At 35.8% G+C, this 27058-nt stretch overlaps 3 protein-coding genes across 6 annotated transcripts in view; 2 read left to right on the forward strand and 1 right to left on the reverse strand.

The window, feature by feature from the left end:
- LOC120492067 (GDP-L-fucose synthase) overlaps positions 1-10390 on the forward strand; it is a 54426-nt gene extending 44036 nt beyond the window's left edge. For 2 of the 4 annotated variants that reach the window (XM_089118944.1, XM_089118945.1), the window contains exons 2-10: positions 1363-1499; positions 2523-2637; positions 3052-3180; positions 3459-3532; positions 4497-4630; positions 5744-5875; positions 7827-7906; positions 8827-8926; positions 8998-10390. In XM_089118944.1, the coding sequence (XP_088975070.1) occupies positions 1363-1499; positions 2523-2637; positions 3052-3180; positions 3459-3532; positions 4497-4630; positions 5744-5875; positions 7827-7906; positions 8827-8926; positions 8998-9053 (957 nt within the window). In that variant the 3' untranslated portion in view covers positions 9054-10390. Of the gene's footprint in view, positions 1-399; positions 530-575; positions 866-1362; positions 1500-2522; positions 2638-3051; positions 3181-3458; positions 3533-4496; positions 4631-5743; positions 5876-7826; positions 7907-8826; positions 8927-8997 lie in introns of those variants that run through there. The other 2 variants (XM_039690167.2, XM_039690168.2) reach the window with 2 other exon arrangements.
- A 2933-nt stretch (positions 10391-13323) lies between these two features.
- Positions 13324-16424, reverse strand: LOC120492042 (ladderlectin). Its single transcript, XM_039690126.2, has 6 exons — positions 16335-16424; positions 16146-16224; positions 15848-15942; positions 15231-15356; positions 14966-15080; positions 13324-13575 (listed from the first exon to the last, which is right to left on the reverse strand). The coding sequence occupies exons 2-6, from the start codon at positions 16204-16206 to the stop codon at positions 13508-13510; spliced, it is 465 nt and encodes a 154-aa protein (XP_039546060.2). The 5' UTR covers positions 16207-16224; positions 16335-16424; the 3' UTR covers positions 13324-13507.
- Positions 16425-24351: 7927 nt separating this feature from the next.
- Positions 24352-26182, forward strand: LOC120492041 (ladderlectin). The gene is made up of 6 exons (XM_039690125.2): positions 24352-24458; positions 24569-24647; positions 24837-24931; positions 25429-25554; positions 25718-25832; positions 25937-26182. The coding sequence occupies exons 2-6, from the start codon at positions 24587-24589 to the stop codon at positions 26002-26004; spliced, it is 465 nt and encodes a 154-aa protein (XP_039546059.2). The 5' UTR covers positions 24352-24458; positions 24569-24586; the 3' UTR covers positions 26005-26182.
- Positions 26183-27058: the final 876 nt, after the last annotated feature.

The raw sequence follows: 27058 nt of genomic DNA on the forward strand, positions 1-27058 counted from the left end.
TGTAACAACTGAATATTGGTTGCAGGAATGTAAATATGGAATACACTGAATGTAATAGTATTACCTACATTATTAACATTAAACAATTATATAGGCAAATGTGTATCCTTGGAAATTGAAGACATAATACGAATAGAAAAACAACAATAAATAAAGCATTACTGTTAATAAACAAAACAAATACATATAAAGAGGGATAGAGGGTATACATAAACAGTAAACAGTATAGAAATTATACATTACGATGTAAACATAATTTAAGATATGGATGTACGACTTGAAAAGCCCTTGCCATGTTTCAAAATAAAGTTGCATTTCGTTCCGGAGAGACATAAAAGTTAAACTCTAGAGTTTCAATGACGTCAAGGCTATGATGTGATTGGTTTGTAAGGCACACGTGATCCAGGCGGACCTTTATGGTTATCTATAAGATCTCTGTAGACATATCTAGACGGTTCACTCGGATTAATATGGATGCGAAAAACGGAAACGCGGAATAATTATGAATAAAAGGGCAAATCGCCAAATGGTAAGTGAATCGCGTTTGGAGCTGCGCATGCGCACCGCCTCTCGACTAAAGCGGAAACGCTTTACCGTTATATGAGCATAGGAAACGTGAAGAAAAGAGCACAGCTGATATTCTGGTTATTCCAGATTCCAGACAAATACGAGTTGATTTTGCAATTTGCATGAGAAAAATACCTGCCCGGAAGCGATGGAAATATGGCCAGCGACTGACTTTCCTCGAAAACTAACGTTAGGACTTGGATTAATTAAGTTACAGTGACGCTAAAGATGGCAAATCATTAGTTTCATCAGTTATTAATATAATACACGATAAAACAGTCATTCACTCGATGTCACGGTATGCTCATTTTTACAGCTGTTTAATCACCTGAAAATAATCGTTCAATATTATCTGAGAGTTAAGTTGACATTAATTCATTGAGTGTTGTTATGATTATGTTCATTATCATTATAAAGTGTGTTTTGTGGTCATGTGTTCATGTATATATTCATTGACACCTCATCAGTTATGTGTTGTCATATTGAAATAAAGGAAGTATCCGAGGTTAAAAGATTAAAATGATCCCATGCGATCATATGAATGTGACTTTCCTCATTCATTCATACACAATCAGAGGTGTATTAAATATCCTGGCTTTTCTTAACACTTTAAAAAAAAGGGAATAGATATAAAGAAGTACCTCTCTATTACCATTAAACATTCCATTCCCCATTTTTCTACTCTACTATGATAGATATTTTGTGCATATGTGCTTATTATAATAACTGGTGAAGTATAGATAGATAGATAGAGTTGTTGTTTCTAATCAGACCTCATCTCTCTCTCTCTTTCAGATGGACGGGCCGATGCGTGTGTTGGTGACGGGTGGCAGTGGGCTGGTGGGGCGAGCGATAGAGCGAGTGGTGAAAGAGGGCGAAGGGAGAGAAGGAGAAGAATGGATATTCCTCTCATCCAAAGATGCCAATCTCATGTAAGAGATCCTGAACAGACACTCATGAGACGTCACACCAGTTAAACAACACAATCATTACAATATCATATCAGTGGGTGTATTAACATACTTTTTAAAAAGTAACTCAGATATTTTGTTGTAAATCTTTAAAGTAATGCGTTACTTGTTACTTTAAAAAAAGTAATCTGATTCAGAATACATTTCTGAAATACATAACTTAGACAGTTCCCTCTGATAATAACAGATCACTCTAGATTGTAATGCGCACTTTCTGTAAAGATGCTTTGAAAAAAGGCCTATACAAATAAATGTGAGTTGAATGTGTGTTCAACACGCAAATACAATCTTTCCAACATGACTTGAACGCAGTTAGCCAAGCTCACCCTTACGAAAAAGAAGTATATTTCAAGTTCATTTTATGTAGTATACTTAAGTAATGTTCAAGTATATTTTTAAGTATACATTATACTAATGTCACTATGTACTAGTAGTAAACTTGTAAGTGTACTATTTTAATACCGCTTGGGACTAAATTGGCCCACTTTTAGTACATAAAAGTATATGTTTAAGTGTACTACTGTATAAGTGTAACAGTAAGTGCACAACTAGTTCATAATTATGTATCTCATGTGTACTGCAAGTGAATTTATGGGTATACTAGTAGTTTACTTTTTTACTGTAATATATACTTTGAATACTTAATTATACTTTGAAGTATTTCTGGATCAAAAGATTGAGTACAAGAACAGGACAAATATACTTGCTTTTCTCTCAGAATAAGTCAAGTACACTTAAGTGTAATTTGAAGTGTATTTCTGAGAAGTACAGGAAAAATAAACTGAAAGTATACTTTCTTATTTTTAGGTTAAAAGAAGTATACTAATGGCACACTTGAATAAACTTCTTTTTCGTAAGGGCATGCTTATTTGCATATTGTCATGCTAATGAAATCGAAATATTTGCCACAAATAGTAAATTGCCAATATGTAAATAATTCTTGTTGCTTATTGTCCATTTGTCTCATGCTAACTGGCGTTTCAGGAGCGCCGAGGAGACGAGATCAGTCTTCCAGAAGCATCGTCCGACACACGTCATTCATTTGGCCGCCATGGTGGGCGGGCTCTTCAGAAACATGAGACAGAACCTGGACTTCTGGGTAATTATAACATTGGACATGTTGGTCTTTGGATCACAAAACCAGTCACATGTCGCCCGGGTATATTTGTGGCCATCGATTTTTATTTTATGCCAAAAATCATCAGGATATTAAGTAAAGATCACGTTCCATTAAGATATTTTGTTAATTTACTACCGTAAATATATCAGATTTATTTTCGTGAGTGGATGCAGAAACATCGAGGACTTCATTTGGAAAACTTCAAAGGCGATTTTCTCAATATTTCGATTTTCAAATAGTTGCACTATTTGCTTTCATATGATATATGAATCTCAATTTCAAAAAAATGTACCCTTATGACTGGTTTTGTGGTCCAGGGTCACAGACGGTATATAATAAAAGCTGTTGAATGAGTTGGACTGTACATTGACTGTATTTATTTGTTGTTTTCAGAGGAATAATGTATTTGTCAATGACAACGTGCTGCAGACGGCTCATGAGTTCGGGGTGGTGAAGGTCGTTTCTTGCCTGTCCACGTGTATATTCCCTGATAAAACCACCTACCCGATAGATGAGACCATGGTAATCTCTCTCACACACACACACACACACACACACACATTAATAGGCAGATGGTTTGTATTTAGCATTCTTGTAACATAATACATGTTCCTTCTATGATTCATTGTCGTATAAAAACACACTGTAACTTTGATAAATCAGACTTCCTCTGCAGAATCATATGTTCTTCAAGGTCATCCACTCCAATTGCGTTATGATTTGAGGGAGATGATGATTGGACACTTTTTGTTTGGTATTATCTATCCACACAGACGTGTTTCTCTCTCGCTCCGTTTCAGATCCATAACGGTCCGCCACATGAGTCTAATTTCGGTTATGCCTACGCCAAACGCATGATTGATGTCCACAACAGGTCAGTGTCAAAGTTCATAGGTCATGAGTTTTCAGTTACATCTAAAAAAAAAAAAAAAAATTTCCCTGGCTTTTCATATCATCAAATGAGATTTAAACATTACCGTAGTTCAACGGTTATTTTTCTTTATTTCATTTTTGTGTGTAATTTTGTATTCTAATTGGTGAATTTCATTAAATACCCATTACTGTTGTTATTATCCACTGAACATGGTGCGAAACACGAAACAAGACCATGACATGACGATTACAGTGAAACAAAAGACACATGGCAAACATGAGGGCTTAAATACACGAGACCAAACGATTAACCAATGACAAGACACATGGCAGGATCACATGACAAAACACAGAAACATGACATGAAACGTGACCAAGACAAGACCAAATCGTGACAACTGTGATGCAAATTATTTAAATAATCATCATAAATTAAATGCAGCACAATAAACACCATGTGTAATGTATATTTAGTAGGGCTGTGCAAAAATTAATTACGATTAATCGCATCCAAAATAAAAGTCTGTGTTTACATCATATATTTGTGTGTGCTGTATATAATTATTTTGTATATATAAATACACACACACACACGCATGTATATATTTAAGAAAATGTGTTATTCATAAATAAAATATTTATATTTATATAATATAGATTATGTATTTATTTATATATACAGAATTTAAGTGCAAATAATTCTTAAATATATACATGCATGCATAGGTATTTATATATGCAAAATAATAATATACAGCACACACAAATATATTATGTAAACACAGACTTTTATTTTGGATGCGCAATTAATTTTTGCACAGCCCTAATATTTAGCAAACATTTAAAATATATATGTATGACAACAACGACAATTTGTGAGGAATGTGTGTAATTGTCATGAAAATAAGGTCAAAATGTACGTATTATTAATATGAGAGTGTTTGTTTTGTATGATTGTCCATCAGAGCGTGTTTTCAGCAGTACGGTCGGAGATACACAGCCGTCATCCCCACCAATGTGTTTGGACCACATGACAACTTCAACATTGAGGACGGTCACGTGCTTCCAGGATTGATCCACAAGACATACCTTGCAAAGAGTGAGACGCTTTTAACTTCCTGCAAGCACAGCTGCTAATCATGACATCACCTGATTTATAGCACCAAATAACTGACTGAAACCAAACTTATCGGAGAAACAGTGTAATGGGAAGAACCCAAAATGACAGAAATCATCTTTAACCCTTTACCTGTCACCCCCCTTTTTGATAATTGACATTAAAATGCACTATACAAACTTAAATGGTTGTAATTCAAGAATGCTATGGAAGACCTATATAGACCTATAACTTATATAGACCTAAGTTTGGTCTTGTTGTAAAGAAAACAATCAGCAGATTATTACTAAAGTGAAAAATTGCTCAAAAAATACTAAAAAGTATGACAGTTATAATTAGAAAGATTAGAAAAGGTTTTCATAATAAATTATGAAAGATGATGCCCAAAATAAAAAAAATACAGTTTCTATGGTAACGCAACGTCCAATTTCAAAACGGTTTTCACAGGATGAATTCTGAGTTCGTAAGCTTTCAAATGATGCCTAATTTATGATGACTACTAAAATATGTTATATAATAATAATCAAAATTTTTTTATTTATATATATAATATATTATACTTTTTAGAGGACTTCTTACCTTACTTTTTAAAATATAATTTTATTGAATTGACAAATACTAATTATGTTTTATTATGAACTTTTAGCACTAAAAACCAAAGTTTCAATTATTAAAAGTGTCTGCGTCGACTTTTTGTGACAAAAGGTCAGAAACTCCTGTAATGACGTTGATTTTTTTGTGGCGCACTCTTGTCATAAATTCATATATTACTGTTCATTCATAATTTGTAAGAAAAAAACAGACCTAAAATATCTATTTGGGAGGCTTAGACCTTTCCAATGATATATAGTTTGTTGTGACTAGATTAGGATTTAATCGTAATATAGTGAATTAAAGTTAGCTTGCCGGTATATGGGCAAGTGACAGTTAAGGGGTTAAGATATAATTAGATTTTTTTGTGACCCATTCTGAGAGGGCGAGGTTTATAACCTATGTTGCAGGAAGCCACCAGGGGGCGTAACTTTTCTGTGATCTAGAGCCTCATTCAAGCCGAGTTCTGAACGCAAGTTAATCGTGTGTTTGTGTGTTTTGTAGAGGAAGGTCAACCTCTGCAGGTCTGGGGTTCAGGTCGTCCTCTACGGCAGTTCATCTACTCTCTGGATCTGGCTCGTCTGTTTCTGTGGGTTTTGAGGGAGTATGACGAGGTGGAGCCCATCATTCTGTCAGGTACTGTTTCCCTTACAAATTCAGTTTGGTCAAATTTAAAGGGTTAGCTAATGGTCATGAGCGTAGGCCCACTATTGGCCAGGATCATCACACTCATGACCAGTGTCAACCAATAGTGAGCTTACATTAATGCCAAAATTAAACACCAAATCTAAAATCATTTTTGCTGATTCGTATGGTTGAATTGGATCATGGAAGGTCAACAGCAACGACATTGGTTGATAAAGAGATTAACCCTTATGCTGCATTAGGGACATTTTTGGTCTTTTGCAGTTTAATTTCTTTGACCATTTTGGCTGTTTTAATGCAAATGGTATGAAATTTGGCAAAATTGTGACTTTTTGGATACATGTAAAAAATGTGATCCCATTTTGCAAAATATGTATAACACACACTGTGTAGATCAAATAGTAACACTCAGCACCATAAAGACCAAAAATGGCCCATTGAAACCCATTAAAACGTTGTTTAAATCTGAGGCTGTCAGTAATACATGAAACATGATTTTTGCACAAACATCCTTTCATTTTGAAGCAAAAGCATTATCATTATATAGTGATGACGTCACTACATATTTATTCCCTATGGGTGGAAATGCACCTTATTTTAGGCAATAGGCAATGTTTAATAGGTGGCCATTTTTGGTCTCTAAACGCGCTAAAGTGGGATTTTTTGCAAAGTGGGACTGTGATAATCCAAATCTAAAGTTTTCTCTTTGCATTTAGTTTATTGAAAATAATTTAATTTTTGTGTTTTTTCCTCTTATACAAATCGATGGTTTCGCAAACAAAACTGGTAATTAAAGGGTTAAAATCCTGAAATTGAATACATTTTTGGTAGTTATGATGAGGACTGATGCTGGTTAAAAGATTTAACTTGGTAAAAGTGGAAAATAATAATAATATATAATATTTTAGGCAATGTTTAATATGTGGGCATTTTTGGTCCTTAATGCACTCAACGGTGTTAAAAATCTAATGCAGCACAAGGGTTAAATACAAAGTATATTTGTGTTATTTACATATTTAATATTTGTAGGGTTGCATTTGCCTGTTTTCATTCATTTATACGCTGAGTTTCGAGACATTTTTATGACGCGCTCCAAAAAAAAAAGGAAACTGAAAGTGGCATCCTGTTCGTGTTTTTTATTTTACAAAACACAATATTTCGTTTCTATTGTGAGTGTACACAAATAACAAAAACACCATAAAACAAACAATCAAACAAATAATGAAACAATCATATGGTATTGTGCGGATTTGTGTCGTTTCTTTTTCATCTTGATGTGATTTCCTGAAATATCGCGATATTGAACTTTTTGTATCCGCCATTGTCACCGCATGTTAACCTCTTAAAGGGATAGTTCACCCAAACATGACTTGATTGAAACTTGAAAGTTATTTCAAGTTATTTTAATTGAAACTTGAAAGTTATTAAAGACTATTTGACTATTTTAACGATGTCTTTAATAACTTTCTGTTCCGGCAAGTTACGATTACAATAGAAGCCTATGGAGGAGTGAGACCGCTCTCAGATTTAATCACAAATATCCGAAGATGAAGGGCGATGAACAACACGAGGGCGAGTCAATACTGACAGAGTTCACATGTTTGGGTGAACTATCGAACTCTCACGTGCATAGAAAATGACAGCACAGGCTACGCAGAAAACGTTAATCAAACAGCGTTGCATTTTACACGCAGCATTGGACAGAGTAAATCAACAATTTATTATTTTTTATGATCGTAAGCACTCAGCAATCTGGGGGTGGATGTGTAAATGACTGAACTCGTATCGAACCGTGACCCAGAATCCGAGGTACTTACCGAACCCTGACATCTGTGAACAAAACATATCTTTGGGACCTTTTTTAAACTCGCTGTTAACTTGCTTTGCATTTTAATGTGTGAGCCAGACTGTTTAATCAAGTCAATTCTGTCTTTCTCTCTAGTCGGAGAGGAGGATGAGTTGTCCATAAAGGATGCTGTGGACGCTGTGGTTGAAGCGATGGGTTTCAAAGGTGACGTGATTGTATCCTTTCACACACAATTACTGTGAAAATTTTTATAAAATATAAATATATAGTTTGGAGACTTTACTGATTGTTCTTGAGCTGTTGTTTTGAGCTTCAAAATGTATCATAAAAAGAGTCCTTAAAGGAGTAGTTCACTTTTAAAAAAAACTTTTGCTGATAATTTACTCGCCCCCATGTCATCCAAGATGTCCACGTCTTTCTTTCTTCAGTAAAAAAAGAAATTAAGGTTTTTGATGAAAACATTCCAGGATTTTCTCCATATAATGGACTTCAATGGGGTCCAAACGGTTCAAGGTCCAAAAGACAGTTTCAGTGCAAACTGTTCAAAGGGCTTTAAACGATTCCAGACGATGAATAAGGGTCTTATCAAGTGAAACGATCGCTCATTTAAAAAAAAAAAAAATGAAAAAAACCCTAAGTTTTACTTTTATGAGCTTAAATGCTCGCCTTGCTCTGATCTGTGACGCGCGTTCGTGACTCTCCTGTTCGAACTCGTTCATCAAAATGAACAAATCTTTTTCCGAGTCAATTCGCTCATTTCGTTCGTTGAATGAACCAAATGACTCGAAAAAAGATTCGTTCATTTTGATCAACAAGTTCGAACAGGAGAGTCACACAGAACAGAGCAAGGCGACCATTTGTGCTTATGAAACTTAAACTTTATTATTTATTTATTAAATGAGCGATCGTTTCGCTTGATAAGACCCTTATTCATCGTCTGGAATCGTTTAAAGCCCTTTGAACACTTTGCAGTTTGCACTGAAACTCTCTTTTGGACCTTGAACCGTTTGGACCCCATTGAAGTCCATTATATCAGGAAAAGTTTTTTAAAAAGTGAACTACTCCTTTATATTACAGAGTTGTCCTTTTGGCATGGACTACCTTTTATCCACAACCCTTAACTATCCGCTCTCAGTATGACACAAGTAAAGCAGACGGTCAATTCAAGAAGACCGCCAGTAACGCCAAACTACGCAAATACCTGCCAGACTTCAAGTTCACACCGTTCAAAGCAGGTGATCAATCTTCACTTCTCGCTAAATGTTTTTCAATAGTCAGTCATTAAAAGTGCTTTTATTTTTTCCAGCTATGAAGGAAACGTGCGATTGGTTTGTGGCCAATTATGACATCGCCCGTAAATGAAGATTCTCATTGGACGAGGTTCTGGATTTCATAGTAGCTTTCACTGGCCAAGGACCAGAGGCCGTCCAACTGAAGCGTAAAACATGCGATCACAGTCCGTTTCGTTCAGCATCACGAACTTTAGGGACGTGAAAACTTCTCATACTTTTTAAAACACAGTATTTAGCGTTCATTGTTACAGTATAAACACTTCGGCTTTCTGTATTGGTTCGATGACACATCTGGTGTCTGGTAGAATCCAAATCAGTCAGATGATGACTTTGAAACTCCAGTTTTGTGTTACATATGCATTAGGGTGCTTTCGCATCTTTAGTTCGGTTCATTTGGTCCAGACCGAGGGCGAAAGATGATTTGGGTTCCTTTTCACGCCACACTGATTGCTCTGGTTCGAAATGCAGTCACGTGACAACATCCACATCACTCTTTGGCCAGATGTGTCTTGAACATATTTCCATAACTGCACTCCGATTGGTCAGTATTAACGTGCGGGAAAATGCCAACAGAACTAAACACAGAAGAGTCTGCCTCAAACTAAGACTAGCTGTAGGGAGTTCAATGCTGGACACCACTGATCAAACACCTTGAACAACCCGTAATCTTTTTTATGAAACAAAATCATTGAACACTGCTTTTGTTGTTTTTCTTAAAGACGTACATTTTACAGTTCTGCAGTGACTAAAACTTTTCAAATGCATTTATTAAATGCATGGACTGCTTCCTTTCCCTATGGAAGCTTTTTTCTGCCACAGAATAATCAAGAAAAAAGGTAATTGTGATTTTTTTTATTATCTCACAACACCGACTTTTTTTCTCTCACAATTGTGTGATATAAACTCACAATTGCATAATATAAAGTCAGAATTGAGTGATATAAACTCACAATTGAGTGTTACAAAGTCAGTATTACATGTTATTGAGTCACAATAGAGAGATATGAACTCGCAATTGCGTGTTACAAAGTCAGTATTACATGTTATAAAAGAGAATTGAGTGATCTCAACTCACAATTGTGTGTTAAAACGTCGGGAATCCTTTCACATCTTGGCAAATGATCGGCCAAACTTGCAAAATGACAACTGAAGTAGGCTACATAGAGTTGTTCATTTAATAATAATATGATTTTGGGCTTTAATCGTGCGTCCCTACATACAATAATAATAAACATGCAGCTCTTTAATCTTTGGATTAATCTTTTTAATCTTTTGTCTTTGGATGATCACATCCCTGGTTTTATTTGTTTGTTTGCTGCTGTACATTTCCCTCTGTTTTTACTGGTTTAGCAGTGGATGTTCTGGGTTGATTTTGTAATGTACTGTAATAAAACTAAATTATGTTTATTGTGCTTTTCTATAAAAAGGATTTTTGGATTGTTTTAATGGTTCCCAATCCTGGAGGGATGGTATTATCATAAAGTGACTTGGCATCTGACGCACAGTCTTCATTGGCATGTGCCACTGACACTGACACACACTAATAAGCAGACTTTAAGTAGCCTAGGTGCAGTTGCACGGTGTTTATATTAAGTACATACATGTGTAAATGTATTTGTAGTATACTTAGCATAAAATAAATGTATTTCAAATGTATTTTAGTATATTTATTTTTTAGTAGGGTACACAGGAACACACGGGCAGGATCTGCTACCAAGCCTGCCCACGAAACAACTCTGCTAATGCTATGCTAACTCTGAGGGGTAAGTTAAGGCATAGATATGATGTCTATGAGTTAAGGCCCACTTGTTTTACAAACACGCCCTCTAATGGTCACAGTCCCAAATAACATTATTCTTTCTGAGTTCAGGCGGCCACTCCACATGTGGACTCGACACCGTCCATAAACTCTGGTGTAATTCAACTTGTCTGCTGTACAACAATATTTGAAGGTACAAAACCTTCTGTGTCAAACAACACAAATTTTTCAGTCCGTCTTCATCTGGGGGTGAGTTTCCCATCTGCTTCACTATTATTCCCTCGGATTTTCTGAAATGTCATGGAATTTTAAAAGGTCTATTTCAGACATTGGAAGTCAGAATTTAATATATTTTTTGTCCAAGTCATCAGGGAATTTAGTTTGTTGCTTTAAATTTTAGTTTCCATTTCTCAAAATGTAATTTTTCAATAACGATTTTTTTTTATCGCGCTGTTTCACACATCTTTCTTTATGGGCTATTTTGAGCGCCATATTTATTCCCTTCCCGCTCAATTGGAAATCAGTTAGCAGGTGTGTGGGTGACTGCAGTCGACTAAGGCAAACATGCCAGGAAAATGTAAATTTCAAGAGCTTTGGCTACAAAATTAACAGTTTAAAGACTGGGTGTTAAGAGTAGACGACAGATTGTAAAACTACTATTGAGTTATCAATATGGTGACTTCGCAAACAGCAAGAAGCACGCTATGATGCCGAAGACCCTGGAGGCTGAAATCTTACGGACTCCCACTGGTCATACAAGTCATCGGAACAAAGTGGTATGTAGCTAAAATATTAGCTAGCTAACTGTTAGTTATAATTAAAGATTATTTTTGTGTAAGTGTAACGTTTAACGTTAGATTAATCGCTGACGCAAATGTTCGAAATCGGTTATGTTGCCGGCTAACGTAATTGGTTTGTTAGCTAAAAACTGTTAACTCTTAGCCAACCGGTATTTAGCCATGTATGTAAAGTCATATATTTGTGTAAATGAATCGTTATTTAATGTTTTAATCAATGTTGTATTAATGAAACAGGCCCTTGAAATTAAATGAGGCAATTCAATCTAACGTTAGCTTTCAGTCCAGCTTTGTTTGGGAATTTAGCACCGATGCGTAACTTACGTGACAACACGCGATAAAATACATTTTACATATTAATAATTTGTGTAAGTTTAAGTTAGCTACTAACCTCCTGCCGCGACATGACAAAATATTCTATTTTTGAAATGGATTGTATATTTCTGGGATTTTATATTTCAAATACTTATTGTGGATTTCAGTTTGAACGTTCTTGTTTCCTTTAGGCTAATTTCGGTAAATTATTCATTGTTGCTCTCATATTGGCAATCAAAGTCTCACAAATTTAAGCTCATTTTAACCTCAAACAAATGAATTTCATTACAAAGATTGTATCAGTCACTGATTGTGTGTTTTTTGAATATGGTTATGATTGACTGTGATTTATGATTGATTTTGTCGTCTTGTAACGTCAGGTTAGGACAAGGTAAGTTAAAAAATACTAATAATTAGAAAAAAGGTCACGGACCTCACGGTAAGCAGCTTTTTCAATCCACACGATAGGATACGATGTCGCATTCGCCCCCTATAGTGGCAGTAGCACATAATTTTAAAATTTAACATGCGCAGCCCTAATTTCACTAATTTACCATGGTAAAATTAACAAAGTATGCACATTAGATAAACTAACATCATTACATCTGAAGGACAAATATTATGTGTTTTCCAGGACTTAAATAATTAGTATTTATCAAATAACTGTTTTAGACCTCCAGTTTTTGGACAATGAGATTTTAAGAGTTCTTAGGACAACTTTGATGCACTTTTTTGATCCACTTCAAATGTTGACTGCTGTTTATTCAAACACTGTCTGTGGCTGTTTTTTGTCTGCTCAGTGCTCCGCAAAACAGCGGCCTATTTTGCTGTTCATTATAGGTCATGGAAATGAATCTTTTTATTCCGTGAAAGTCAGGGAATTTGACTTGGTTTAGAGTGGGAACCCCTTTTATAGTACGATGTAACATTGAACAACTAAGTTAAGTTAGCTAGTGTGCATCGTTCATGGAACTTCTGTCTCTCGTTTTCTTTATTTTATTAGTCAAGAGTGTTTAGGCGAACCCAATGCAAAAGCTGTGATGCCCCAGTACAATATCACAGATCCTTCTCTGATGTTGGAGATTACTTTATTTTGACCCGTGAATAATTTTTTCGGATCATGTCCTGTGTGTTTTCTATCAGCTGTTTAATGCCAGAATCACTATTGATCCATCGGTCAAAGAGGTTTACAAAATGGCCTGATTCACTTTTTTGGCAGAGTTTTCTCACACTGAAATAGGCAAGACAGAAAACAAAAAGGATGAAGTCCAAATTCGCTTGCAATCCACTGTCGGAAACAGACGTCTTTAGTGTTTGTCAATGATGAAGCAGCTGTGTGTAGCTTGGTTTAACCCCTTCCCTGATGATGACTTCATTTAATGCCATTCCACTAACCATTTCCTCAAACCTTGCTATGCAATATATTACATTTTTATATACATTAATTTGAGTGTCCACAATGCAGATGATTTGCTTTATCAATGCTTTTATTAATTTGAGGAGTGTTACAGAGAAAATATTGAGAAGAGATTAATGTTTAAAAGAGATTTGATTTTAGAAGAACATTTTTGTAAATGTAAGATCAGAAAAAGTAAACGTGTATATAGCACAATCAATCAAAGTACATATGGAGCAGGATGACTGCATATGATCTCATATCTCCATATTACACACATAGCTCAGTGTGAATGAACAGGGCGCATCGTTCCAGCAACGGTTAGCTGTAGGGTGAAATAATGAAATAAGTTATTCTGATTGTTATGTTCATGTTACCATTAGGGCTGCAACTAACGATTATTTTGATAATCGATTAATCGGACGATTATTTTTTCGATTAATCGATTAATCGGATAAAAAATTTATTTCATTTTTTTGTTTATTATAACTAAATAAAACCCTAAAACCCTAAAAACCACACTCTTTTGTGTGTTAAACAATCTTCTTAATACAGACAACTTCATTATATAGAAAAACAACAAATAAAAAAAATATATATGACTATAACCTATGACAAAAATGCTATTGTAAACTAGATTAGTGGATAACTCAGAAAAACTTAGCCTAGAAAAATCACAAGTGCACAATAATTTTATAAAATCTGAACATTTAGTGAAAAAAACATTCCTTAGTGGGGAAAAAATAAGAGACAATAAGTGTAGCACTATCTCTGGTAAAACGTTACACATTGCTCTTTGTATTGTTCATGAAAAACATCGTAAAAATCAGATGCACAGCTGTTTAGTGAGGAAGCAATATTGACTGTGTATTATACAGTATCTTTGCAATAGTTTATTCAGCCTTTTCTTTTAACAGTTTTAAATTTCATTTAGGCTACTGTGCACGTGAAGAACAATTATACTGCGCCGAGTCTACTCTAGTGTTGTGATCTAACAGACACTCAGTAGAAAGTGATTAAGTTACAGCAATAAAAGTCTAGCAAGATAGTCATTATATTACGAAACCATAGACCTTTATCTACGGATCAATTATAATAATAACATTGAATCATCTTGGAAAGAGTTTCATCATGTTAACTGTTGTAACGCGACGCGCTGTTTGAACACCGAATAGAGAATGACAGCCGCAGTGGAGGGAAAAGCTTACGTTAACTTGAATTTAATGACTTAAATATACATTTCTATCTCACATTATACTACAGTATGGCTTCATAAAGTATACACGATTAACGCAGGTCACCTATTTTGGTTTCAAAACGGCGAATTTGCCCAAAGGTGAATGATTTTCGTGTATGCTGCATATTGATAGCGGTTTCCTGATGCCCGCAAATTAGTTCAAACTCACGGAATCAAGAGTGCGCATGCGAGACAGAAGATAATGTGCTCCAAACCGTCCGTGTTGCGCACAGACCGGCGAGGGAGAGAGACTGCGTGTGTGCCTCATGAAGCGCACGTAAGAAGCGCATGTAAGAAGCACATGTAGCATGTAAACAATCCCCGTGACGTAATCAGACCAACTAATCGATAATGACATTCGTTGACAACGATTTTCATAATCGATTATAATCGATTTTATCGATTAGTTGTTGCAGCCCTAGTTACCATATGATATGAAATCAAAGTATTGAAAATTATATTAAAAGTGCATTCTCACAGCTATAGCTGAGCTCCAGACAGTTCTCAGATCCACCAGCGTTATTGGGTTCTGCAGAGCACCAGTTGCCAAAGTCACCACTCACACTTCCATCACTCCACAACCACTGTCCTTCCTAATAAGCGAAGAGAATGAATACAAAAAGTGCACTACTGTTGTCAGACTTAAGAAGCGAATTAAGTCAAACCATCTTCATTAGAAACATTTCCTTTACTGTAATTTAGAAAAACAAATGGGTCTCTTTAGGACACACACTTTAACTTACTTGTTCACCATCATGAGCACCAGCCCAAAATCTGGTGGAAGAAGAAGGCACCAGACTCAGCACGAAATCATTTTCCGCTTTACTATGAACAGATACGAGATTTGCACCGAGAGCTTGACAGTTTTTCTGAAGAGAAAGATTTTTTTGTCAATATAAAATCTAATCTTTTTAGCAGAAAGCACAAGTGACTTTTAAAACCACATTTTAGTCATTTGCAAATAAAGTCTCCTCTGATTAATTATTTGGTCAGTATCAGTATTATTTAACTTTAAAAAAAATCACCATTTCCGCTTAATATGATAAGATTAGTGTCTTTAACTAATATGTACTAACATTTACATTAATCATTTGATTCAGTGCACTGATTGTGTACATGTTTTAAGCTCATTAATGTATGTAATTAGATCTATGATTACACTGTTGATCTTAACCCACCTTTAAACCGAACAGTACCATCAAACCGGTCTCTAACCTTACCCATATCCCAGCTCAATAGCAGCAAAAGTGTTTTACATCCACACATTACTGGTAAGTAAATTGTTCCAAACGTTTAGATGTAGTTAAAGACACCTAAATAAAGTGTCGTCCAAATCACCTTGTTGTAACTAATACATTACCTCTGCTGTGATCCAGGTCAGCGACTGAGAGAAGTACTTGTAGCACTGCAGTCCAAAATTTGTCCATCCATAGGGGCATTTTTCAACTAAATTAACTGTGCATCCAGTACATACATGTTATAGTGCTTTTGTAATACTCAAAACATATTTTAATAAACATACTCATTTTATGTTTGTGTGATTATGTGCCGAAATTAAGTGTCATGCAAATATTAGTAAATGGATTGTTGTACATTTCCAAAATGCTCTTTTAACTATAAGTGTTTTACAATGAAATGTTTAAGGTTGTAAAGTTTACCGTCCGCGTTCCCCATGGAGAAGATAAAGAAAAGAAGAATTACACTTCTCAGCATTGCCATGATGAACCTGAAATTAACCTGAAAATCAATAAGGTTAAATGTCTGCACTCATATGCTGCACACTGTGGATTGTACAGACAAAAGCACAAACATATTCAAAAAATCTTGTTTCTATTCCAAAAACTCACCTTGATTTTCCGATCGTCGCCTTTAGATTCGCAGAGGAAGTTTTTGTGAAGGTCTAGAAAGAGCCCCGTTTATATACTTTACTTTATGCCACTTAATGTGTACTTAAAGTCACAAGAATGAAACAGGATATGATGATTGGTATGTACACTTTTGATCACATGAAATAAATTCCAAATATTGGAGAATGAGATAAGCTTGAAGAAATGTAAATTTAAAATAAATATTTATTTTGAAGTATTTTAAATATTTGTTAAATATTAGTTATACTGTATATTTCCCACAATAAACGTTTGATGCACTTCAAAAGAATCGAAGACGAACGGTGTCAAAAAGCAAGATAAAATCAAGTGCTTTTACTGGGAAAAAAGGCAAATGTTTGGCCTTTCTCAATGCCTGGTGCAGGAGCCATCTTAACTACTAAAATCACACGGTTACATAGAAGACCAATGAATGTTTCAATGCACAGGAATGACCAAGGGGAAAATAATGAGAAAATGATGTTGTCTTTCGTTGCTCCCTTCATCCAGTGCATTCAATAATGGCACACAAGTGCGCTGCTCACTCTAAAGTGCCCACTTCAAGGGGAGAAACTTCCCTGAATAGGATGCCTACTTTAAAAATTGTATAATTGTGTAAATGATGGTTCAGATAACTCTAAACACATATGGAAATGGAGGCGGCCTTATATGGGCAGTAATGAAGTCTGGTTGTGCCCTAGTGGAAGTGTTCGGTAGTGTGGCCACAAACTCAAATATATATTTTTTAATAAAATATGAATAATATATATTTTCATAAAGCCAAACTTTTATGACTTTTTCTGTTTCACTTTCTTAATTTATTTATTTACAAAAATCTTCCAAATGTCTTCTTTAAAGCAAGGCCAATCTTACATCTATATTGCAACCATTTAAGTTCGCAATTCGGATTGTGCATTTTCTGAGTTCTCATTTCCAAAAATATTACTGGGAAGAATAAAAGAAAAGAATGGTTTAAATTTTAAAAACTGGTTATTGTTTTAAGATTAGAATGTGCACTTCGAAGAGATGTCCAACTTAATCTTGGTTAATATTAATTTCAGCATTTACTAATACAATATTAAAATCAAAAGTTGATATATTTTTGTAGATCTACAGAGTTGCATTCTTTCAGCTGCAGAAAGTTATAGGCCTATAGGCTATTCAAGAAGTGTGCTTGAAGACGGCCAAATACAAATATTTTTATTTTACTCATTTATTTATTTTAAGTCAAATTGTGCTTTATTGGTATAATGTCTGCTAGAATGTAAAAAGATAAGTGTTAAACAATTAATTTTAAATTGTAGATTTGTGCTTGATTTTTTTTTTTCCCTTTCTTTATAAAGAAAACAAAATAGTAAAAAGCACATTTTGATTATTTAATTAATGCAATGGTGAAAAAAAAAAATGGCAAAAAGTGTTTCATCCTATTGGGTTTGACTTCGGCCAATAATTTTCATTTTGGTGTATCCCGACCCTAACTGATAGAGAGAGGTTAAGTTTAAGTGTTTTCTAGCCTATATTAGGCTATCGTCACACCAAACGTTGGTGGATTTTAAACTCATTTGAACACCGATTATTTCCTGCAGTTTAGCCTCTCAGTGGCTTTTGGCTGCCACCATACACCATTTTAGATTAAATATGATATAATCTAAAAACAACAGAGATGTGTTGTCACAATACAAGGGAACTGAGAAAATGTGTGCACAGGGAAACTACATTAGCAAGACAAACAAAACCTTGTGTGTGATCCATTTTAATCACTGATAATAGATATTAAATTAATTGTTATAGTTTTTACCTCGTGTTCTCCTTCCTTCCTTGCAATTCGATTCAGTATTGATTATTTTGGATATCAGTTACAATAAATGGCGAAATGCTCCTCTCTAGAGTTGTTTTTTCTTGCTGACTAGCTAACTAGCTGTGGGTTTTCTGAGGTAAATATGACGATACATGACATTGATTACAAGCTGTTTAACTGACGTCTTTCCACGGCTGAAACGCTGATTGAGCGAATCAATGTGACATGATATGGGTTTCGATAAGTTGTACTCTATCTTTTAACACACTTTCAGATGCTCATTCATGTTTATTTGGCGCTGTGACTGGTATTATTAAGCCGGAAGAGAGATCTAGAGCTGCGCCAGAGCGATCTTACGCCACAGTGCCAAAACGTTATTTATGTTTTTGAATTTCTAAAGAAAATGGACGTAATTTGAAAATTGAGATGTTGTTTCATATCAATAGTAACAAAGGACAAAGATTATTGCGTTTTTTTTTTTGTTTTTGTTTTTTAATGCGCGCAGCCGCGATACAATGTTCCATTCATTCAAATGTCAAATGAAACTAATCGATTCTTGATATGTGTCATTTGTAGGGTTGGGTATCGAGAATCGAGTATCGATTGGAACCGAGACTAACTTTTCGTTTTTCCCGGAATCGTTCAAAAGTTAAATTTTCGATTCCTAGTTTCGATATTCACAGTCCGCCGAGCGGAAGAAGAAACCGCTGAACACCAACGAAGAAGCGTCTAACGGAAGTGTTGGCATAACCACGCGAGTCAAACATGAGTACCTTACGTCGGCGATCCAAAGTGTGGCTTCACTTTTCTAAAAATAACGAAATCTCGGCAAAATGCAAAATTTGTGACAAAAGGAGTATTTTTACAGGAGTATTTCCTTCAGAAAGGATTATTTCCTTCGGAAAGGCCGTTGGTTAGCAAGGTTAGCTAAACTTTTTTGACCCTGCCTCTTAAAAGAATCGGAATCGAGAATCGTTAGGAACCGGAATCGAAACAAGGAATCAGAATCGGAATCAGAATCGTTCAAATTCAAACGATACCCAACCCTAGTCATTTGCCAAAATATCGGTTATCGATATCGGTTCGTAAAAAGAATCGATATCGGTTCGTAAAAATGAGAATCGATTAATTTTGAGAAATCGATATTTATTACCCACTCTTACTGTTTATTCCAAGGGGGTAATCCATCAGCCGGAAGTTGAAGCTGCCTCCGGGGGGCGCCATTGTAGCGGGCTATCACCTGCTGTTAGCATCCCATTGACTCCCATTCATTTTGGCGTCACTTTGACAGCGAATAACTTTACATCTGAGGCGTCCAAAGACTCCATTTATCCATTATTTATTTCTAAAGAAACACGACAATTTATAAAAGGCGCCATTACTTTGTATGTTACGTTATGGCCCCGTAGAAGCCGTTCTTGTAAAAATAGGCTAAAAATTGCGTCATAACCACTCGACTGTCCGTCGCGCAGTGAGAAGTTACCGTATAGACAGGAGGAGAAGCACGCACAGCCTCGCAGGCAATCTTTTACTGTTTAAAGTCACCCCATGGCATAGATAGAAGCAAAATGACAAAATAATTAATCAGAATACTTACCAAAAGTTGCTCCAGGTCGCGCTTCGCCGTCTCTGTGCACGATTAAAATTTGTCTTGGCACAGCTACTAAAAGATTTACAACTGTCAGTCAGTTTGCTCACGTGACCTCTACGTCGTCAAGCTCAGTTTGAGCCTGCGCAGAACGCTTGGCTATCAGGAAGTGAGTGCCCATGTTGAGCTTCAACTCTCTCCGTTGAAATCAACGGGGTCGCTGTGTCCATTTCTTTTACTGTCTACGGTTTATTCCTATTCTCCGACTTCAACGTGCTTTCCAATCTCCACACGCACCGGTAACACATAGAAGGCCAGAAACTTTGAATGCCGACTCATTTTGCAAATATTTAAACTTGTCAATCTTTAGATTCTGTGTAAACTATTTAACAAATAATTTAATATCTATTATCAGTGATTGCCTTGGATAACACACAAGGTTTTGTTTAGTTTTCCCTGTGCACACCTTTTCTCAGTTCCCTTGTATAGTTACAGACAACACATCTCTGTTGTTTTTAGATTATATCATATGCCGGCAGCCAAAAGCCGCTGAGAGGCTAAACTGCAGGAAATTATTTAATTTTCACCATTGCATGAATTAAATAATCAAAATGTGCTTTTTACTATTTTGTCTTGCTTTTTTAAGAAGAAGAAAAATCAATTACAATTCTGCAATTTAAAATTAAATTATTTAACACTGAACTTTTCATCTTTTCTCTTTTTTTTTTTACATTCCGGCAGACATTATACCAACAAAGCATAAATGAGTAAAATAAAAATATTTGTATTTGGCCGTCTTCGAGCCCCCTTCTTGAATAGCCTATAGGCCTATACCTTTCTGCAGCTGAAAGAATGTAACTCTGTAGATCTACAAAAATAAATCAACTTTCAACATTGCAGTCTCATAAACACCATGTACCATCCAAACAAATAGAAATGGACAAATTCTCTTAATGTTTCGATACAATTTATTTTGTAATCACTGTTCTTTCGTTGGCCAGAGGAGAACTGAGCCTGGGTTCTCCCAAGGTTTTTTTTCTCCATTCAATCACCTGATGGAGTTTTGGTTCCTTGCCACTGTGGCCTTGCTTTTGGCTCGCTTAGTTGGGGACATTTGAAGGGGAAATGAAGCGGTGAATCAAGTTTACATGATTTACAAGATGGATTTCCAATATAATCAACAATTATATAAGGAACATTATTACAAATGTAAACATTTAGAAGAAAAAAAGAAAAAACTTTGTATCTTTCGCCGCCAGGGCGCCGCCATTGTGCAGTTGACGTCACGGGGTTGGTTGGCTCAAGTTTAACAGGCTCTGGACATTAAAATGCAAAATAAATATTAAAAAAACAAAAAAAAAAACAGGCTCTGGACATTGAAAATCGCGACATCAAACTGTGTTTACACCAGTGTTTTGACCGCGAACGACTAATGTTAGGTATACAGTTATTAGACAAAAAGATGACGTCTAATGTTATATGTTGACAAACTGCACATAGAAACATCGTTCGCGATGTCTGCCGTCAGATATTCCCGTCTCGTCAACACCATGTAAATTAGCATGTATTTGTTAAAGGGGAAATGAAACGTCCATATTTTCGCACCGGTAGGGCTAGTAGTTACAGCCTACATATAACGTTACTAGAAAAAAGTGTCTCCGCTCTGACATCCTACAGAGAAAGCATCGCCACTTCCACACGTCTAAAGGCCATTGCACACCGAGACCGAAATTCGTATCCGAAATTTTCGCACGTTAAAAAAAAAAATCGACCTCACGTTATGTCAGTCACGCTTGCACACCGCCTCCGAAACTTTCGTCCGTCATAAAATTAATCGGATCGGGTTCGATTTTCTGCGTTTTTCGCATCCAGAGCCAGCATTTTGAGAGGTCTTTTGACAATTCAGGGCCGGGGGGAGCTCGTCCTCAAATCATTGCACATATGCGCCGTGCTTTCAGTTTCGGTTTTCAATTCGATCAAGTTTATGTTCTCTTCTCTATATTGGATTATGAAATTAATAAACCTCCCCTTTCAATCAGATTGAAATTTAGGATCGAATAAGGTGTGATTGAGCAGCCTATTCGATAACTAATGTATTATTTGGGCACAATATACACAATAACAGCCTATCTGTTCTGTCTGCCCAGCGCTTCCAATGGGCCGCGCGCGGGTGTGTGTTTGTCCGTGTGTGTGTCCGTCTGGTCCATTTCAGACACACTGCCAGTCTCCGTTCAGAATCGATTGCTTCACGGAAATTGGTGGTCTTGTTTTTAATATGTGGCTCCAGAATCGCTAGCAAAGCATCGAACTGTCCCACTGACATTCTGAGGTAAATTTTGAATCGCTCAGGATAAATTCGCAACTCCTTGATAAGAAACTCTCCTTCCTCTCGGCGCAATTTCAGGATTGGATGGACGTAATATTTTCTCTTTCTTCTCTTTTCAATAAGAGAGAGAGCAAAAATCATCCTCACTGCTTGACGAATCCATTTGGTATTTTTGCGTTTTTTCCCGCAAAGGTTTAAGAAATATGCAACGGACTCGGTGTGCAAGGTTTCTATGCGTGACGAATTTTTAGGCTGACGAACACGAAAATACGCATACGAATATTTCGTACTCGGTGTGCAATGGCCTTAAGTGGTAAACGTGCGCACCGGTGATGCAGAATTGACCACGCAATAAATGCTCAAGATCAACCTCTTGACAACAGATGGACTCTGACACGGAGGGCATCGCAGGACAACAGCCACACTGACACCTGGTAAGTTAGCGTTGCAAACCCGCTCTCCGCCCCAAACCACCACCGGCTGTTCTACACAGCAACGTAACTTACATGGTGTTGACGAGACGGGAATATCTGACGGCAGACATCGCGAACAATGTTTCTATGTGCAGTTTGTCAACATATAACATATAACATGAGACGTCTAATAACTGTACCTAACATTAGTCGTTGACGGTCAAAAAACTGGTGTAAACACAGTTTGATGTCGCGATTTTCAATGTCCAGAGCTTGTCCTGTTAAACTTGAGCCAACCAACCCCGTGACGTCAACTGCACAATGGCGGCGCCCTGGCGGCGAAAGATACAAAGTTTTTTTTTTTTTTTCTAAATGTTTCCATTTGTAATGTTTCTTATTTAATTGTTGATTATATTGGAAATCCATCTTGTAAACTTGATTCACCGCTTCATTTCCCCTTTAATATTGAACAATATTATTGATATGTGTTGTATTATTTTCATGTTATCACTGTGAAGCTGCTTTGATACAATCTGTATTGTAAAAAGCGCTATATAAATAAATGTGACTTGACTTGACAAAGGACAAAAGGGATCCTTTTCTACCAAGAGATTTAGGTTCTGTGGTGATGGGAGAACATCATATGTTGACCTAATAAGGAAACTGATCCAACTCTCTTCTATTGACCAAAGGTCTTGCCAGCCCATCTTGCGTTGTTCCACACTCTCCCTGCTTGGCCTGGGAAATGGCCTTTATATAGGGCTGGGTAATAAATATCGATTTCTCGATATTAATCGATTCTCATTTCTACAAACCGATATCGATTCTTAAATCTCAAGAATCGATTAGTCATCCTGTTTCATTTGAATGACTGGAACATTGTATTGCGGCTGCGCCCATACAAACAATCGCAATAATCTTTGTCCTTTGTTACTATTGATGTGAAACAAAGTCTCAATTTTCAAATTACATCCATTTTCTTTAGAAATTCAAAAGCATAAATAACGTTTGAGCATCTGAAAGTGTGTTAAGATAGAGTACCTTTCCTTTAACTATCGAGATGCTGCTTGATTTTGAGGGCTTAAAGGGATAGTTCACTTTGAAATACATTTTTGATATGTTTTATCTTACCTCAAGGGCATCCAAGATGTAGGTGTCTTTGTTTCCACAGTATTTTCAATTTTGACATTTTTCAGTCAAACCGTTGTTGTCTATCAGTCATACACTGGAGGCTAAGGGGGTCCACCAAAGAGCAGCACAGAGAAGTCCAAATTAAACATGATTTAATGACTCCTTAATGACATTACCTGTCTTGCTAGGTACGTTTATGCTGCTAACCTAATAAAAAACATAATTAAAGAACGGTTTGTTTTTTTAAAACATATTTAGCATGTTGTGTATTGAGTTGGTTTAATTGATTGTTTCGTTTAGAATTTCTATTAAGGGAACATGCTACATATGAAACTGCTATATGGAAGGCAATATGTCTGAATTCACAGTTCTACGGTGGCCTAGAGAGCTCAAGAGAGCTACACATGCAAATGGAAAAACACCAGCAATTTTTTGGATTTCTGGACCAGGCATTGTAAGTTTGGCATTGTAAGCCAAACATTTGCCTTTTTTCCCAGTAAAAGCACTTGATTTTATCTCGCTTTTTGACACCGTTCGTCTTCGATTCTTTTGAAGTGCATCAAATATTGTGGGAAATATACAGCATGACTAATATTTAACAAATATTTGAAATACTTCAAAATAAATATTTATTTTAAATTTACATTTCTTCAAGCTTATCTCATTCTCCAATATTTGGAATTTATTTCATGTGATCAAAAGTGTACATACCAATCATCATATCCTGTTTCATTCTTGTGACTTTAAGTACACATTAAGTGGCATAAAGTAAAGTATATAAACGGGGCTCTTTCTAGACCTTCACAAAAACTTCCTCTGCGAATCTAAAGGCGACGATCGGAAAATCAAGGTGAGTTTTTGGAATAGAAACAAGATTTTTTAAATATGTTTGTGCTTTTGTCTGTACAATCCACAGTGTGCAGCATATGAGTGCAGACATTTAACCTTATTGATTTTCAGGTTAATTTCAGGTTCATCATGGCAATGCTGAGAAGTGTAATTCTTCTTTTCTTTATCTTCTCCATGGGGAACGCGGACGGTAAACTTTACAACCTTAAACATTTCATTGTAAAACACTTATAGTTAAAAGAGCATTTTGGAAATGTACAACAATCCATTTACTAATATTTGCATGACACTTAATTTCGGCACATAAAATAAGTATGTTTATTAAAATATGTTTTGAGTATTACAAAAGCACTATAACATTTATGTACTGGATGCACAGTTAATTTAGTTGAAAAATGCCCCTATGGATGGACAAATTTTGGACTGCAGTGCTACAAGTACTTCTCTCAGTCGCTGACCTGGATCACAGCAGAGGTAATGTATTAGTTACAACAAGGTGATTTGGACAACACTTTATTTAGGTGTCTTTAACTACATCTAAACGTTTGGTACAATTTACTTACCAGTAATGTGTGGATGTAAAACACTTTTGCTGCTATTGAGGTGGGATATGGGTAAGGTTAGGGACCGGTTTGATGCTACTGTTCGGTTTAAGGGTGGGTTAAGATCAACAGTGTAATCATAGATCTAATTACATACATTAATGAGCTTATTGGATGCAGAAACATGTGCACTGAATCAAATGATTAAAGTAAATGTTAGTACATATTAGTTAAAGACACTAATCTTATCATATAAAGTGGAAATGGTGATTTTTAAAAAAAAAAAATTAAGTAATACTGAAAAATGATACTGATCAAATAATTAATCAGAGGAGACTTTTTTTGCAAATGACTAAAATGTGGTTTTAAAAGTCACTTATGCTTTCTGCTAAAAAGATTTTATATTGACAAAAAAATCTTTCTCTTCAGAAAAACTGTCAAGTTCTCGGTGCAAATCTCGTATCTGTTCATAGTAAAGCGGAAAATGATTTCGTGCTGAGTCTGGTGCCTTCTTCTTCCACCAGATTTTGGGCTGGTGCTCATGATGGTGAACAAGTAAGTTAAAGTGTGTGTCCTAAAGAGACCCATTTGTTTGTCTAAATTACAGTAAAGGAAATGTTTCTAATGAAGATGGTTTGACTTCAAAGCCAAACTTAATTCGCTTCTTAAATCTGACTACAGTAGTGCACGTTTTGTATTCATTCTCTTCGCTTATTAGGAAGGACAGTGGTTGTGGAGTGATGGAAGTGTGAGTGGTGACTTTGGCAACTGGTGCTCTGCAGAACCCAATAACGCTGGTGGATCTGAGAACTGTCTGGAGCTCAGCTATAGCTGTGAGAATGCACTTTTAATATAATTTTCAATACTTTAATTTCATATCGTATGATAACATGAACATAACAATCAGAATAACTTATTTCATTATTTCACCCTACAGCTAACCGTTGCTGGAACGATGTGTCCTGTTCATCCCCACTGAGCTATGTGTGTATTATGGACGTATGAGATCATATGCAGTCATCCTGCTCCAGAAGTACTCTGATTGTGCTATATACGTTTACTTTTTCTGATCTTACATTTACAAAAATGTTCTTCTAAAATCAAATCTCTTTTAAACATTAATCTCTTCTCAATATTTTCTCTGTAACACTCCTCAAATTAATAAAAGCATTGATAAAGCAAATCATCTGCATTGTGGACAATTAAATTAATGTATATAAAAATGTAATATATTGCATAGCAAGGTTTGAGGATAAGGTTAGTGGAATGGCATTAAATGAAGTCATCATCAGGAAAGGGGCCTATCAAAAGGCCTATATTATTATAGAGCATATTTTCCACCATTTGTTAAAAACATACTTCTTCAAACTCAATGCCTTCATTGTATCTTCACCAAATCTTTTTTATAAAGCTGGAATTTGGATCAAGCAAACCACTGTCATAGAAGGCCATTTCTAGAAATGCTGACATTAACAAATAATATCTCATAGATGGACACATTATAGCGATCAAAACCTGATATTGATAGTCCCAAATAGTGTTCAAAAGATGTGATTTTAACATGACTTTAAATATAGCTAATGATTTGGCAGACTTTTTTATTGAAAGGAGTAAAGCAACATAATAACACAGTGTCTGGTTACAAAGGCAAAATATAACAATTATGTCATTACACCTTTTCAAGGCATGTACCCATACATACCAAAACATAAGTACAAATGATAAAAGTAGCATTATTACATTATAAATGCATTAGGGATGTAACGATTCACTCGCAACCGGTTGAAAATCGATAAAAATGTGTGACGGTTCAAGTCGGTTGAAATGTTAAAGGAATCGCGATACACGTTTTAAAACAGCAGGGGCGTTTACTGTGTGTTCCCACAGGCCAATTAATGTCACGTGACTAGGGTTGGGTATCGTTTGAATTTGAACGATTCTGATTCCGATTCCTTGTTTCGATTCCGGTTCCTAACGATTCTCGATTCCGATTCTTTTAAGAGGCAGGGTCAAAAAAGTTTAGCTAACCTTGCTAACCAACGGCCTTTCTGAAGCAAAT

This window comes from Pimephales promelas, chromosome 13 (assembly GCF_988280905.1).
Source record: "Pimephales promelas chromosome 13, fPimPro1.hap1.1, whole genome shotgun sequence".
Taxonomy (NCBI): Eukaryota; Metazoa; Chordata; class Actinopteri; order Cypriniformes; family Leuciscidae; genus Pimephales; species Pimephales promelas.